General features: G+C 39.2%; 1 protein-coding gene across 18 annotated transcripts in view; it reads right to left on the bottom strand.

Annotated features, from left to right (window-relative positions):
* The window catches only part of AOPEP (aminopeptidase O (putative)), a 199598-nt gene that overhangs the window by 65420 nt on the left and 116604 nt on the right, over nt 1-17574 (bottom strand). For 12 of the 18 annotated variants that reach the window (XR_010370734.1, XR_010370735.1, XM_064439347.1 and 9 more), the window contains 2 exons: nt 15258-15320; nt 14545-14628 (listed from right to left, as the gene is read on the bottom strand). The exons of 2 other annotated variants lie outside the window; for them this stretch is intronic. Coding sequence is in view for 12 of the 16 variants with exons in the window: in XM_064439347.1 (XP_064295417.1) it covers nt 14545-14628; nt 15258-15320 (147 nt within the window). In the remaining 4 variants the exon portion in view is untranslated. Of the gene's footprint in view, nt 1-11538; nt 12023-13900; nt 13977-14544; nt 14629-15257; nt 15321-17389; nt 17516-17574 lie in introns of those variants that run through there. 4 more of the 18 variants (XR_010370736.1, XM_064439357.1, XM_064439358.1 and 1 more) reach the window with 4 other exon arrangements.

The following is a 17574-nucleotide window of genomic DNA, read 5'->3' as shown; positions in this document are numbered from 1 at the left end:
GGAAGACAGATATTCCTATTTGGGACAAAGCCTCTCTTAACAAGAACAGGTACTGCTTCCCTGGAAACACAGCATGGATGCCATCTAAGCTCAGGTTCACCTCCCATACTGGCTTAAATGATTTCTTCCTTCCCTTTGAGGTAAGAACCAGGCATCTCTCTCAGCCCTGTCCAAATTGCCTATGGTGTGACTGTAAATATTCACTCAGTAATCCTTAGTGGATGCTCTCTCTTACACACACTTCAAGCTCAGCAGCTCCTGCTGAAAGGAAGTCAGCCATCCCTTGCCCTCCCCCAGTTTACCAACCATCAAGCCAACTGACCTAGCAATGGTTTTAATTTTAAAAGAGCTTTTTGACTGAGCTTTCATATTGACTGGTTTATACACAACATATTCAGTCTTTATATCTTGCGAAAACGTATCTTCTTCCCCTGTATGGACTGCAGAGTTTCCAGAACAAATGCTACACATTAAAAAAAAAAACCAAACCCAAAACAAACAAAAAAAACACGCTAGAACAAAAACACCGGAGTAAACAGTGGAAAACTTGATCTTTTTTCCTTCTGGGGGAATGCGTTTAAACCCTGCAAAAGATATGAGGCTGAGAGAACTAGCGTAACCTCAGAGCCTCAGATGTTGATCTGTCTTCTCAGATAGATCTTCAAATCTGTCCTATCCTTGGCTTTTGCTGAAACAATCAAAAAAGGATTTTAAGCAATACCAACTCTCTTGTTAGCTGTTTTAGGAGCCATTCCTGCTGAGAAGGAATAAGGCATGCCTTACCTCACCCAAAACACCCAGCAACCTTTAGATACAGCTAGTTTTCAGCTGTTGCCAATCTTGTTCATACTTAAATCAAGGAATGAAAGGCTCTATATAGCCACTGTTGTCCCCAGAAACCCAGTCCAGTTATTGAAACTGTCAGCATACCGCGAAAACATTTAATCTGGGTAGACATTTAAGAGTTGCTCTATCGCCATTTGGGTAAAAAACCGAACATATACTGGAACAGTCTTCTTTGTAACAGAAAGGCCTACTTCAAAAGCACTAATCCTCAGAAGATGACTACACCTCCTTTAGCATCTAAAATGACTGGGAGAGCTACGGGATGGAGCCAAAGTATGTATTCATTTTTTGGCCACATGTAATCCCCACTTTCAAATTATGAGGAAAATGAGGGTAGGGAACATAGTAAGAAACCAATGTGAAAATGCAAGCAGTCAGAATGTGATGCAAGACAGGAAATTAAAATAAAAGGACTGCATTTGCTCTGTGGTACTGTGGAAAGACTGACTTAATGATTGTGTCACTCTACCTTCCATTTCCCTCTGAGCACCCAGCGCTTGTAACCCTGACACCAGCAAGGGACTAAGCCAGCAGGAACTGTGGAGAGGTAGATGAGTGACCGACTGACAGAGTTTGTAACATTGTTTTCTCTAATCACACATCAATATAAACTTGTCAGATATACAGTTATTTCCAAAGCATAGCACAATTATGAGTTAAAAAAAAAAATTTGTAGTGTGGTGATGGGTCATTTCAAAGTTTAATAGAAATTTCTGCCTGAAATGGTATGGGACAACATTTATGCCATGATTCTCATTCCTAATATAACCCAAAATACTGGCAGGAATAGCTGCAGCACCCTGCCATAAAGAACTACAGCAATACAGATATAAAGCAGACCACTGAAACAAGTGGGAAGTACATTTGGCCATTGAACATCACAGAAGACATTGGCTAAAGTATTTCAAAAATACAACTGAGGTTTAACCAGAAAAAAATCCCAACCCCAAACTACTGTCTGGTTTAAATACATGGGATAGTTGTATGAAGCTTCAGGTGTTTAGAAAAAAGGCGGAAGCCTTTTTCTTTTTTTTTTTTTTGGGGGGGAGGGGGGGGGATACTCAAATGAAGGAAACCTGGGCAAAGAAGTTTGAGGGGGCTGTTTTTCATTTTAATGATTTAAATCTTTTTATCTGTGTCCCTTCAAGTCCCATAAATAAGAACCTTTTGTATCCTGAATATATCTTTGACCCAACAAAGAAAACATACATGAAAACTATTGGCATCCCAGTTGCCTGTTCTGTCAGTCACATGCTTCGTAAAAACTTCAAATAATTCTTGTCTTGTAACCATGCCTAATTTAATATGAAGGTCAGAATTTCAGCTCAAACCCTCAGGGGAACTCAGCTGGATTTACTGTTAAATCTTTGCCAGTGCTTTGGAAAGAGTCCGCATTGCAAAACACCCACCCAGTCCACCCTTAACTAAGCCAAGATGTCAATAAATTCAATAAATTGGAAAAAAAGCCACTTGCACTATATTCTATCTTCTAGAATATCAAGGATATCCTTGTAAGGGCATCTTTAACTCAACATGCCATCCATATATCTTTTCATTCCCATGCCCCACCACCTACATTAAAAGCAAACGCAACATAATTATGGAGACAGAAACTCCTTACCTGTAACTTAAAGCAACTTTACTTCTATGTCCAGTTTTCAAATGTTCTCTGTGGCCTGTAGGCCAACAGTGGGGCCATTTGTAATATTCCCACAGAACAGAAGTCTCCCAGCGGACAAGGAACTGGCCAGGTGCTGGCCAGGGAGAGGGAACATAAAGAGAAAACCTCCATCTTTGACTTTCCTTCTACAATTCCTTTCGTATGCCTACCTAGATCTCCTTGGCCAACATGCGAGTAGCAATGAACATTACAAAGTCTCAAGGATATTATTTGTGTTCGTAACACTTCATGGCTTGGTGACTTCCCATTTTGTGACTTACAAATTGATAAAAATTGTAAATATAATTAGAATCACAATAATGAAAGTGATGGTATTTTGATCAAACTACTCTCACTTTCCAGTTTTTCCTCTGTGTAATTAATACTATTTTGTGGTTTTTTTAAAATCTGTAGGTGAGTAATCCAGATTTCATGATTCTGTGTCCATAATCAGGTTTTCATAAACTGACAGATAGTTGCAATGTTATTGCCAAGTAAAACTCACATAATAGTCTTCAAAAATAACTCTTTTCCATAGCAGATTTGTTGAGTCACAAGGGATTTTCATTTTGTCCTGAAAAGACATTTTTACAACATTTTAATCATTTGGTTTATTCTAAGATCTATGGGTAATAAAAACATTCAGATGAAGATGACTCAGGAAGAGACAAGCTGAAAAACACTAGCTTTTTATTGATGAAAGGAATACAGTCAAATTCTGTCTAGCATATGATTTGGAAACATCAGGTTGTACTGCAAGACAAATATGGGAAAGATACTGAAAAGCTGATGCCTAGCACAAAAACCAATTAACATTTCAATTCACTTACTTGAAACCATCAGTCATTGCTCTGACACCAGCAACAACAAACAAGAACTCCTTGAACTCTAACAGTCACTACATCTAACAATCTCAGTATGTTTTACAAATATTAACTTGGTGTGACAAGTAACAAAACAATTAGCTAAGTATATTTTTACATTACAAAGACGCAGAACTTGAAACCACTTACCCTCTCTACATGGCACACCCCATTTGTGCGGTAGAAGAAGGAACAGTCGGTTTCAGTAATTATGCAGCATGTGCACATTTAAGACAACATCTCTGTAAAAGTTTCCCAGATTTTAATGCTAGAAATGGAATGAGGACCAATGGTAGGGGTTACAGAAACACACTGCTGCACCCAGTTTTGCTTTAGTTTAAAAATAGGGACACGTGCTAAAGCAGCAGCAGCAGCGCCATGACCTAGGTGTAAAGGTGGACCGAGACCTATAGCTCACTTCTCAGCTGAATGCTCAGATGGAGAATAAGGATGATATAAGTTAAGAAGGAAACCAGAATTCCTGAATCCTGATTGCTCAGCCATCTTTCTGTCACAACAAATGTGATGTCATAAAGACAACACAATTATGGAGAAAGAAAGTGATCTTTTAGACATGATCATTTCACTAGACTGCAATAAATCAAACTATTTATTGTGTTTGATTTAGACCCACTATGAGAAGAATCATGGATACATCGGGGAGCACTTTCTTCCATACCCAAACAGTTCAAGTATGACAATCTAATAAAAATTGAAGTTTCCGAGTACTTTCTTTAAAAAAAGAGACAGGCACCCAAAAGAAAGTGAAAAGTTGCAAGCATATGGCACCATGGAAGAATAAACAATATTGCTTTCAGGCCTAGCCAATGGATTACTGTCACACGAGGAAATCAAGGTTGACTTTTAAAAATCTAAAAATAATTCTAAGAATGCTTCCTGTCTCAATACTCTGGACAAGAGAAAACAAATGAAAAGACTTAGTGTCTACACGCCATCTAGGTCATTGGTATTACACAACCTCCCTTTTTAAAAACACTTCAGACAAATTCCTGTACAGGACATTCACAGGCTTAACCAATTAAAAATGAGTGCAAGGTACATAATACATCCTGGAAGTACAAAATGGCTTGTTTTCACAAAAAGTCTCTGTGTCCATGACAAACCTTAAGAGAATCTGATAGTCTGACCAGATACTTTTAATTAAATATAACTTGTTAAATATTTACTTACATGCCAGAAGGCTAGATCACTACACAGGACATTCACACAAGATACTTAACTCTATATTTCTGTCCTACATAGTTGCAAAGCAACACACATCGTTAGGATACGTGTACCTCTACAGTAAAGGATTATGTATGCAGTTGTTCTTTATCATAGGTTCCAGCTCTGCACTACTTCCAGCTTAACAAGACAGGAGCAGACTTGTCCGTCACACCTTTTTCTATGCTGTGCAGACACAACACACAGGCATATTTCTGGCTTCTAAACTAAGTATCACACTATCATAGCATGCCTCAAAGTTTTACAGTCAAAACTATTTGCACTGAAAAAACATGATTTAGCAAGCTTATTATTCTTATTATTCTACTCTCCCTTTGCGTTAAAAGTTACAGGACTGCCTATTATTTGATACATATGATCAGAAACCACTAACCATAGCCTGAATTCATTACTAGAAAGTTATGTCTTATTGCAATATAAATGTTGATAAAACAAATCCTACCATGATCAAGTTCATCTTTTCAGTTACACTGCTATATGCGCTAAGCCTTTCACAGTACCACTGGGGAGATGAAGTCACAGCACTAGCTTCTGTTCCCATCTCTGCTACCGGTTAAAACATCACCAACCTGTCCATGCTGTGGCACAGAGAGCACTAACTGCTTCATAGAAAATTATGTGGCTTCATTCTTTGGTATTTGTAACACAGAGAGCCCTCAGATGAAGGTTTGTGTTACAACACCAAACTTAAAAGACTTCAGTCCATTTCCTTGCTCTATCCAACTTTCTTAGGTATCTTTAGACATGCTACATAGCATCTCCATGCCTTGGCTTAGATCTGTAAAATCAAGTTAACATTCTAATTTCAATTCTGAAGGACAGAGAATTTTGAGTTGTTGCATATTTTTGAGGTATCTCCTGCAATGGTAATGAGGTCCTTACATAAAAAAAAGCACCTAGCAATGGTGCACTTGAAGACACTTCGTAAACACACAGTTGCATTAAAACTGTATCTTCACACTACTAGGTGGTATGTTCTGAGACGCCTAGAATCTCTCAGCTATTTTTATACGACTCAATCCTGCAGCTTCAAGCTGCTGTATAATTAGGAGCAATGCATTAATACAGAAAAGCATTTGGTTGTCATGTGTGTTTCCTCTCCTGTGCTGATAAATAAGCATCGTAGTTTGTCAAGACAAGCAGATGTTTAATTCCTTGAAAAATATTACAGATGTTAAGAGGGTGTATTAGAACAAAAGTATAGTATATTAATTAGCCTGGAAAAAGTTTTAAAATGCATGTTCTGTTCACATATCCGCATCTATAAAACCAAATAAGCTGAAATAACTTTCCCTGACTTCCTAGTCTCTTTGAGCAATCACTTCTCCTAAATATGAATGCCTGTGTTGCTTGTGCTCCACAAAAGATAAAATTAAAACATTTTTTACTTCCTTCTGTTCCTTAATAAGCATTTCAAAATCTAAGAGTCTTATTTAGAGTAACACCTGTTGTCAAAACCAGGCCGTATTTACCAAGCCACAACGAAGAAAAATTTGAGTTATAAACTTAGAGTTCCATCTTGTGGGTTTCTCACACTACAAACTGGCATACACTCAGAAGGGCACCTACTTTTGCTTTAACAAGCAAAACAGAGGAGGGGGAATTGCAGGACGTAGAAGAAAGTTGAGCCTAAGACAAATGAATTCTGCAATTATCCTTCCTCAAATATTAATCTGCCCCCTTATCCTTCCTCAAATATTATATCCCACTCCCCCCCCAAATGGTTTAATCTATACTGTGAGGTGTTTAAAAAAAAAAAAAAATCAAACAACCAAATCACACCACATCTCCCAGTAAGAAGCACTCTGGGCAATTAGGAGAAGTAAAATCTCTTCAGCCAGAAAAATGGTCACTTGGAAAGATCTTGAGGATGAATGACTAAGGCCTGGTTCAGCAAAGCATTTAAACATATGAGTAGCTTCACTGAACTCTTCAGAAGTACAGCCAAAACGCAGAAAAATCTCTTGAATTTAAACAAAAACAAGACAACCATAGTAACTGCAGAACTGGCACTGAGCTGGTCATCTTTCCTTTGAAATAAACAGGATCTTGAGCATGGAAACATTTAATACTCTCTAGCTTTATTTCATTTCCTTTTGCGACACGGACGAGTGAACATAAACAAGACACTCACCACTCTTCCACATTAAGTCCTAAGCCCCTTTTTTATCAGGCATTTGTGTTAGGAGTGAAGAAGGAAACCAACTGTAAGGCAAATTCATTAGTTGGGTGTTCACCACATTTGGAGCATGTGACTGGAAGAGTACATAGGATATAGTATGTACCAAAACACTAAATTCTGTGAGAAGCAAAAGTAATGAAATCAAAGTTCTTAGGAACTTGTGCCTCATGACTAAACTGCCTCATAGGCTCAAAGTGTCAACAAAAATGCTTCCTGTGGTTGGGGCAGTTATTAACATCTTCCCCCTCATGGGTCTGTTAGCATTCCCAGAAATGATGGATCTCATACTTCTGCCTTGCCTTTATGTGAGCTTTCCCCACAGCATCTCGTACAGGAATATGGCAGATTTAGAGCACTAACAAGTTTCATTGAAAATGCCCAATGGATGCATGAGTTAAAGGCAGAAAAGGGAGAAAGACACATACAGAACAACATAACTGCCTAAACTTCTTTTCCATCTGCAGTTTTTCTGGATAAAAATAGAAGCTTTTATTGAAAAATTATTGTTAGCTAGAGTACAGTTATAGCACAGGAGGTCAACAAAATTCCTGTACCTTCTTTATTAAGCAAATTGTCAGCGGCAATAATTTTTGAATCAAAACTATGTTAAATTTAACTATCAATACCCTGTGCTTCATGAATATTGTTCAGGTATGGAGGCTGCCTCAATGTAGGAATAAGAGCTTAGCTTAATAGTACAAAGAGAAAAGAGGAATATTTTCTGTTCACTCATCCATAGTGAGACTGCAGTCTCAATGAAGCAACGGATACCAGACAGCTTATGAATCTTTCATCTCATTAGATCAAAAATATTTTCTATTTTTATACAGCATATATAGAGACATATATAGCATAAAAATCCATGCTAATGTTAAGAAACTGTAGTCTAGTTTCAAATGTTGGTATAGGTTTCAAAAAACCTGGAAGTAAACCCTCTGATGAGAGGAACTAGAATAATTGTGAGCATTCACTCAATTTGTGTCCACAAGAAAAGTAACACAAGAAAATATATGCAGTGCAGACCAAACAGGTATAGTACAATTCACACACCTTTAAATCAGTGGTGTCTGTTTAATTAAAGCATCAAAGAATGTATTTGCTTTTAACAGTGAGCTACCTTCCTGCTCTGAAAAAGCTTCTTGCGGGGCTGGAAGGGGAAGAGAGGATGACAGTATTATAAGTTGTACCCATGACTACTTTTAGTACTATGGCTATCAAAAAAGCAGATTAAGAACTACCAAAACCTTTTAAATTGGTTTTGTAAAAGGTCTAGTCTTCACCTTCTATGCTCACATACTGCTTTAACAACATCCACACTTACAGACTCGTCCATACATATGCTTTTACTATACAGTACATGAACATAATCTAAACTGAAAAAAGACACAGAATGAGGACAATAGCTAAGACTGGTCATCAAATCTGTTAAGCCTATTTCTGACAATGCATAATATATGTAAGACTGAAATAAAGCACATGTTTGAGCCAGCAGACCATGAAACCATCTTTGTTGTCATTACCATCAATCCCATCAAGAACTTGGGGAAACTTAAATCAAGTGGATTATTCAGCTGCCACGTGCAAGGGTATATGCTCAACTAATAAAAAACCCGTAGTAAATTCTGTAGAAGAAAACTTATGGAGCGTGTGAATGCAGCATACCCCATTTTTCCAAATGTAGCAAGTTGCTCCAGTTGCAAATGCCCTGAAAGAGACAGCCTTCTTTCTGCTCCCAAAACTCACTACATCACAGCTCAGTATTCACTGCATAAACACTGGTGGGGGCAGACATTTGAGAAGTATTAAAAACCATCAAACGCTTTTTGTTTTTCTGTTATTTTGTAAAGAACAAAACTGTTCTCACATTTGCCATTTCCTATTCCATTAAAGACAAAAGGTATTTGTAAGCTAAGGTACAAAGGAGCACATTTCAACCACCAAAAATAGGGCTTTATGACTAGAAACAGCAGCAGACTGATAAGTTAGTGGCATCAGTAGATCCCAGTAATGTAATTCATCTTGTTGGTATCATATGACAACATGCACAAACATCACCTCATTAAAACGCCTCCGGTGAGACTGATGGTCAAATAGTGCTCCATCACAGGCATATAACTAATTCTTCCCACAAATCAAAAGGAAAAAACTTCTCCACTAAAACTTCCTTTTTCTTTCCCACACAAACCTTCTGTTTTACATTAAAGTGACCTTAATCTTTCACTGCAGAGGATGGTTGCTGGTTTGGACCACTATAATTAACAGTGATGTAATTATTCGTCAACTTCAAACTATTTCAACACATGGCCATGATGGCCTGAGCTCTCCTAATTTAGAAATGGTCATCTCAGAGGCTGAAAGGAAGAGGGTGCATCATCATATGCGTGGTGGTTAAGTTGCTTCATTGATCTAAAAAATGTGGCCTGAATGTGGCCTAACAGGAACATTCACCCTTTGACAAACATAATAACAACATCCATCTGGGAGACTCAATGTGAAATACGCTATGCAACAACACTTCCTTGCTATTAGAGATGGGTGCTATTAAAAAGGAAACGAAGATCCCGACACAACACTACTGCAGATAAGGTACAGCTGATACTGAAGTAAGAACTGGACTAATTGCTTAAAAATTATTCTTACGGCTAAACCAAAAATTCCACTCAAATTTTTATTATTTTTTTTTTACACAGAGTATTTTCTTCTTCTAGTAAATGTTTCTTAAGTGAACTTTAAAGCAGCAGTTTTTTGGAGATGTACAACTACCGTTCCCAAACAATCCACAAATACAGGTATTTTTACGGGGATGGAAAACTAAATGCTGAAAATGTTTAGTTCTAATGGCCTAAAATTATATTAATATGTATTCACGGGATAAGTTTTTCAAATGACAGGCTTGATTTCTCAGATAGCTTAACAACATTTACTGCAATTCAGCTCTTGTACAAGAGATGTGTATAAAGTTTTCCATCCAAATCCCTTGCCAAAGGAATTAAATGTTATCTGTAACGGGTGACGGCCAGAAAATACATTTACAGGCTTCCTAGAAAGTTCTGTGAGATTAACTGAATTTGGAAAGGTAAGGTACAGCAAATGACTCCGTTGAACACTCTCTGAAGAACACTTTTGGACTTCTTACCCTGTTTCTTTTAGCTGTTAAGCACTATACAGCGGAAAGCTCAAGAGATGTATTTCAGATTTGATCCTTGCTTTGATTCTCAGTTTGGTGGACTCAAGTAAAAACATTACTTTTGAGAAACAAAAAATAGATGGTAATTAAAGTTTTAAAGTAATTTTAATGCATTACATGTTACTATTCCTTTACCTGAATTAGCAGAAGCACATCATAAAATCCCTAGTTAAATAACAGCTCTCTTTTATCACCTTGTATTTTCTTCTCCCTATTTTTTGCCAAGACTTCAAAACATTTTCCTTTAAGTATAACACCACAACTCATTTTAATGAATTACAAGATTTGTTTCTTGTGTTTCAGTTACACTGGTGAATTAGTTGTTAAAGGGCAAGAGAGTTTTAGCACTTAGCATTAGTCACACATATCACAACTGTTTTTTTTTAATTATTATTTTTTATTAGAAACTTAACAGCTATTTCAGCAAAGTAATTTTTGCTCAGGTTATTAACAGATCTTAAATACTGACAATTGTAAATGTCTGGAGTGGGAAGAATGATCAATAGCAACAACCAATAGGAAAAAAAAAATCAGACAATCACGTTTTTAGTAAACTAGCAGACAAATTTTAAACACATGAAAACAATATTTCTGAGAAAGCAGCAGAAATTATTCTGGAAAAATTATTCCTCAAAGTTTCAGTACAGAATCAGACTAAAACTGAAACAGGCAAATGCAGTTCTGATAATTTGCACAAATTGTCTTCCTTACCTAGTGTATATATACACAAAATATTTCAGTGCTCCCCCTAACTACCTAGTACCCTCGGTATCTCACCCTAAGACACTGTCATACTCTCAAAGCAGCTTTTATGTTTTAACACTGAACTTCATGTAAAAGTAAATTACTCTCCTAATAAAAAGACATGTTTCCCCTCAAATTCCACAGTGGATACAGATCGCATGCTTGCAATTCCACTAGTCTAATTGAAAGATGGTTTTCTTCTGCCTAACACGCAGCACTGGAATGGGTAATGGAATCTTTTTTAAGCAGGCACGCTCCAGTATAACAACAAAAATAATAACAACACTTAGCATTTCTATCACACCCTTCATATTTAACACTAATTTTAACCAACCAATTCTTTCCAATCTCTTCTACCTTCTCTAACTTTCTCACATAAAATTATGTATTTTATATACATATAATGATGACTAGACATGCTGATCAGGTAAACGACAAGAGACAGTATAAGATAAATGAGGAGTAAAGGATGTAGGAGAATAGGATGGATGACAAAAGCAGAAATGCAGTGGGTGGGTGGTTTTAAACTTGTGTATGTACATGCACACAGGTCATGAGAAGAGTATCTATAGGGTACTATAAACAGAAAACAAGGTGAGCAAAAGATAACTTATTAAACAGGAAAAGCAACTGAAAGTAAATAGAAAGTAATGAACAGTACTCAAGGTGACCAAAGTAGACAAAGGAGAACAGAGAAAGCAAAAAGGGGTGAAAAAGAAGTGGGAAAACAGAGGCTATAATAAAAGCTGCGAAGAAAATAAAAGGCTTCAGAGACACAGCAGCAAAAAGGTTTAAAAGGGAAAACGGCTCAAAAGAAAAAAAAAAAACAAAGAGCAAGAGAACAAGAACCCTTGGTTACTTGACTAGAAAGTCTTTCTCATCCATGGAATTTGTTAGGCTGCTGTAATCCATCGTGTGCGGGTCCACACTGGAGAGCAGCACCACATCTTTCTACTCAAGCTTCCCCACTGGCTCATATGGCCCTTGAGCGCAGTTAACGCTACCAGTTATACAGTTCTTATCCAACACATGGTATCTTCAAATGTTCTTTAAATACATATATGTGTAATGTGAAGTGAGCTCCTACAAACTTAACTGTTTAGAAGGCAATTTTTTTCAAGAAGCAATCCCCCGGCAGTTGTCAGCAACCTTTCCTCCTCAATTCTGTTTCACTTATTCCATACAGAGTTATCTCTCTGTCCTAGATTTTGTACTTGGATGCAGAAGCAGTTGCTTTGATTTGGCGGTGTCTCAGTATAGCAAAGTCATCCATCTGGTATTAGAAATAGGACTTCCTATCACAAAGAAAAAAAATGATAGAGGAAAATCGGACAGCACAGGCACATGAAAGTTTAGAAGCTACATTTAATAAGTTAGTGCTTGTTTTGAAAAGATAAGCAAGATCAGCGCAAAGCTCAGTTTTCCAAGTGTAGCAAAATATGTCAATATCCTTATTTTAATTACACTTGTGATATGAGCTGGTACCAGCTCTCTGACTTCTCTTTTTACTTACGGCTCTGCTTCTCACCTCCCTCTTCTCACTCCATGGTTTTATTCCTACCTCTGCTACTTTCTTCAAAGGTGCCTTACTTTTCCATTACGCGCTTTTTTCTTTCTTGTTCTCCTGTTTATCCCCAAAGAAGCGCTTAAACTACTGTATGATGCAATTTCTGCTACAAGCCAATACGGACACTGCTAAAAATCAAGAATTCTAGTGGAGCAGAGGCTAGCACCATCCACACTGACTGGTAAGTCCATGTTGGAAAACTAGTTGTAACCAACTCTGGAACCAGATAACACAATAAAGCTCTGCCAGCAGCAGGGAGGTTCCTCGTGCTTTTCCCTTCTTTCGTCTCTAACTGTGTTAGAAAAGTCACCACTGCATTGACCAAACCTCTAAGGAACGTGAAGAATCCCACCCTCTGTGCCTAGTCAATGGTTTTCCTACTAAACATAAGGTTATTGTTATACTTTTTCCTTCCCATGGGGTTAAGAACCCGGCTGATGCAGTGCTGTGAACCTGCACTGAATCTCCAAGAATTATCAATACTTTATGGATACCAGAAGACAATGTATATTCTTGCCTACAATTTTAATTCACGTTTCTGCTCACAGACCTTACTCAAGAATTGCTGTTTAAAAAAACAGCAGTGAGTATATCTTAGGTTTGCACATTAGGTTTTGCATTTCTTACACGGTGAGCCTACATGCTGAAGTCCTCTCTCGCAAACTGTGGAGCAGGAGGAGGTCGAACAACCTCCTCAACAGAAGTGGAATTTTATCGTCACAAAGGGGGTTTGCACTGAGGAAGCTTTCTCCTATAAGAGATGAGGAGGGATCTAACATAATGTACCTTTAAGCCTACTGTTAAGATGTAGCAGGGGACCAACTTTCTACCATTTAAATATTACTTCAAAATGTATGCAGACTGTAGCTTGTACTAGGGCTATTTGTACCATCAGTGCATTTTGCTCACAAATTCACATGATGATACATTTTTTTAACTTAAAAAAATTCTTCTTCACCTTAACATAAAATGACTGTAAATCCAAATGCTACACATACAAAACAGCAAGCACTCACATAAAGGAATATAAGCAGAAATGGAATTATTGGGTGCAACAGTTTATGCTATCTCTGTATAGATCGTATCATGCTAAAGTACAACACAGAACATCTTTCCTAAACAATGTATTCTGGTTACAAAATAAAAGTAGTAGTGAATTAAGGGATGCTGTTTGGTGGTTTTTTAACTCACCATGGAGCTGGTAAGTCACCCACATACAACAATACACTTTGCAGACATTTGTCATATACTGCAATGCCCATACTAAGGCAACACATCCCAGGAGTTGGCAGCCATGCTATCAGCAAGAATTTGGCTACAGAAACAGCAATGATTCATCACGCATTCTAGAAGCACTGTCGAAACAGCAAAACAACACACTGCTCTTTTAATCCTTTAAAGGTAACAAGGGTTTAAAACAAAAATTATAAATTTGTTCATAAAAGCAAAGCAACGAAAAAAACCCGTAGCTCTAATAACGCATTTGGAAATGCATCTTTATTCCTGTTTTATTCCCCCGCACCCCCCCCCCGCACCCCCTCCCAGGACAGAAAACAGCTATTTAGTAAAAACAGCTATTTAGTAAAAGTGTCTGCTAATCACTTACCTCTCTATATTGTGATTTAAATGGTCAACTCAGCATTATAGAACAAATGTTTCACAATAGCTAAATCAAAAATCACCTGTTTTAAAATAGTTTAATTTAGGTTGTATTCAGTTTTTAAAATTCTCTCTAGTAATTTTAAAAATAACCATCCAGACACATTTTAATTAAGTCTATATTGCAAATAGATGATTTCCAAACTTCCCCTCTGAATGAAGAGCCAACAGCACAGTCAGAGCATTTGTTTCAACGTACATATCACAGCTATTATTATCCCGACATCCACCATGAAAACTGTTTCTCAGCTACCAGTATCTGAAAATTTGCAAATAGTGGTGCAGGTTCCTGTCAAAAAATCCCAAGTGCTATTGATTTCTCTGATGAAAGCACTCTTTTCTTTCCTCAGAATGTTCAATTTAAATACAAATACAGGGAAATTTTGTCTCCTAAATTACATCTGAGAAGATTATTAATTTCTTTCCATCATACATAGTGACACTGAAGCTTTATCAGTAACACCCTTTTACTATCACCTTATCAAAGAAGCTAAAGAACGTCTCTATAGAGTTTAAGAGGGAGTAACTGGAAAGCATTTTGGATGCGCTGCCCTTTGTCCCACTACACAAACGCACATTATGAACCCTTACCTTTTGGAAAACGACTTCATCTTGCTTTCTTTTCTTTTTGCCGCTTTTTCTGATCCTCTGGTTTGTCTGAATCCATTTTGTGACCTGGAGTTGAAAACCATAGTGGTTTTTTAGGAAGAAGATGCGACCTGAGTGCAGCAATTCAGCATTAGTAAGAAGCTATAAAGAGACTCGAGACAATTTGTTTCATTGCTTCACTGGAAAGAGGAAAAGCGCTTTTCCCATTTATATGGTCTTAGTTAATCTGGTTAGTTCCTTGTGCATGGTCAAAGCGTGAGGTGGTGTTCTTCATCGAGGAGCTTTCAGTTTAAGGGTTTTTTGCACAAAGAACGTGTTTGACGCCAGACCAGGTTGCCAAATGGAAAGTTACCATTGCACCGTGCAAAAATTCTGGGGAAAATCTCTGTGCTTTATCTCTTACACCTCCTATTTCAAGTATGAAATTTATTTCCAGCCACCCACTCAAATGTTGTTCCAGACCACCAATGCCATATTTAGATTGTGGGGTTGTTATTATTTAATAAAGTAATAACACCGGAGATTTTTTTTTCCCCGCATAGGAATATTTTTATTTCTAATACGAAAGCAATCATTTTTTTAAAGCAAAAGCGTGGCAGGGGTGGGGAGGGGGCTGTCAGGTGGAAAACTCGAGCGGATTTGCAAGGGGAAGAAGCGGGGGTCAATGTAACAGCTGCCAAAGATTTTCTCCTCACCTCGCCGCTCACTTGCTGGACGAGCCGACACTCCTTCCAAGTCTCACCCTCCTCCAGCAGAGGCTACACGGGAGAGAAAGCGCACGCTGAGGCGGGATCGCCCGCGGAGCACCGCCCGCCCGCCCGCCCGCCCGCCCGCTCCGCTCCCCCGGGGCGGCGGGACAGGACGGGACGGGACGGGACGGGACGGAGGCGCCGCGGGCAGCCCGGTCCGCCCGCCGCCGCCGCCCCCCGTCCCGGGGCCGCGCCCGCCCCGCCCCGCCCCGCCGCTCCCAGCCCCGGTGGCGGCGCACCGCGGCCCCGGGTAGGAAATGAAACACCTCGGCGGGGTTCCCGCCCCGCGGCCCCGCGGGGAGGAGGGGCCTGCCGGGAGGACGTCAGGGCCGGCCGCCGGCGGGGCGGGGAGGCCGGCGGGGCCGCCCCGCGCACCCGAAGGCCGCCGGCTGGGACCCTCCTGCCGGCCCGGCAGGCTGCAGGCGCGGCTCTCCGCGCCCCGGCGGAGCCCAGCCCAGCCCAGCCCAGCCGCAGGGGACCCGCCGGCGGTGCTGCGGAGAGCCGCGCTCCCGCCGACCCCGGGGGGGGCCGAAGGGACGGCCCTGCCGAACCTCTGCGGACACGCTCGGTCCGGGTTTACAGCCTAATTTGTAGAGAGACGCTCTCCCGTTAAGTCCCTTACTGTGAAAGACGCTTTCCTGTTAACCTTCCTACAACGACCCTCTCTCTGTCACAGGTCTTCACAGTCAGAGGAATGGCCTAATGGGGCTCGTTCAAGAAAGTATCATTACCATTAAGTGCTTCAAGATTACCCCCAGTACTTTCTTGACATCTAAAGAATCTTGACTATTAAATTAACTTGGAGGGTCTGAAACGCATCTTAAAAGCCAGAACCAAAGCAGTTTTTTATTCGTATTACAGCACAGCAAGCCTTTTACTGAGGCCTCAGTGAAATGGTTTATTCAAGAAGACACTGCAAGCAGGTCTTCTGCACTCTTTGATGAGGATATTCAAACTCCACCACGATGGGAGAGATCCAAGTAATGTCCATCATGCAAAATCTGAATACTAGAAATTCTTGAGTTAGGATTTTGTTAAGTGCTTTTTCAGCATTTAAAGTGAAAAACCATAAAGGATAGACTGCATCACACTTGGTATAGTTAAAACAATGCTACTAAGTATTTTCAGTATTTTAGAAATAATTTGTGCAATACATGACAAGTCCCTGAAAGCTTCAAAAGAAAATCTGTGCCCTTGTAAAACAACGAGGCTCATTAAAGCATCTGTTTGAGCAAACCCTTCCATGTACAGAATTAGATGGACTCTGCAAACAGATTTAAGTAAATAAAGGTAGGTCCAATTAGCGCGTACTAAATCTGGACAGTATCCCTTTAACTTTATCACTTTAAAAAAAAAAAACCCTCTCTCCTACCCTTTTTGTTTTCCTGCCACAACATCCTTCTTTCAAGATCAAAAGCTTTAGATCAAAGCCAAGATCAAACTCAGTGCTTTAAATAGAAGCAACTTCAACTATGAGGCATCACACAAAGAACTTTTTAATAGAGATATCACAGTAGAAAACCTTACTATGGATTTTTCTTTCACGCTCGCAACAGGTCTACTTAAAACTTTTATTGACAACTCATTTTTATTTTGTAAAGCCACGACAGATTTTCTACTAAGTGGTAATTCTGAAAGGTCCTATAAATTGACTCTTGAACTGTGTGCATTTGAATGAAGAAGACCAGAACAGAGTTCAAAGAGAACAAACAAGAATATGAACAAAAATATTATGTTAACGGCAAATCGAAATTAATGCAACTAATAGATTAGTTTGTGCATTCACACAGAAGTCGTCATGGGAAACACCGGGTCGCCGAAACAATGAAACAGATTTATACTTTAAATCCTTTAAAGAATTGCACTTCCTCTCCTGTAAAATGTTTGGAGAAAACTAGGGGGAGACATGATTTTCAGACCTGCAGACCCTGAGGCTGATTTGGGATGAAAATCCCTGAACACACAAACTCACTGTGTGTTAAAGCTCAGAGATAGCTCCTGCTTCCCTGTCAGTAGCTGCACAGCCGTGAAAGAAACTCAACAGGAATCGTTATTGACTTTTTATAATGGTAATATACCTTGTGGAGCCAACACCTGTGGTTCCCTGGTGCTAGCTGCTGCGCACATCATAACTTGAACACTTGACTACTGTAATATGATTGCACTGCAGTGTAAGATAAGAGCCAACGTGCCCATACGACAACCTACAGAGGAAAGAAAGTAGCAAGAGAAACAGGGTGCGCCAAACAATCCATGGTCACAG

Source organism: Phalacrocorax carbo, chromosome Z (assembly GCF_963921805.1).
Source record: "Phalacrocorax carbo chromosome Z, bPhaCar2.1, whole genome shotgun sequence".
Taxonomy (NCBI): domain Eukaryota; kingdom Metazoa; phylum Chordata; class Aves; order Suliformes; family Phalacrocoracidae; genus Phalacrocorax; species Phalacrocorax carbo.
Note: the sequence above shows the minus strand (reverse complement) of the source record. Positions and strands in the feature narration are given on the sequence as shown.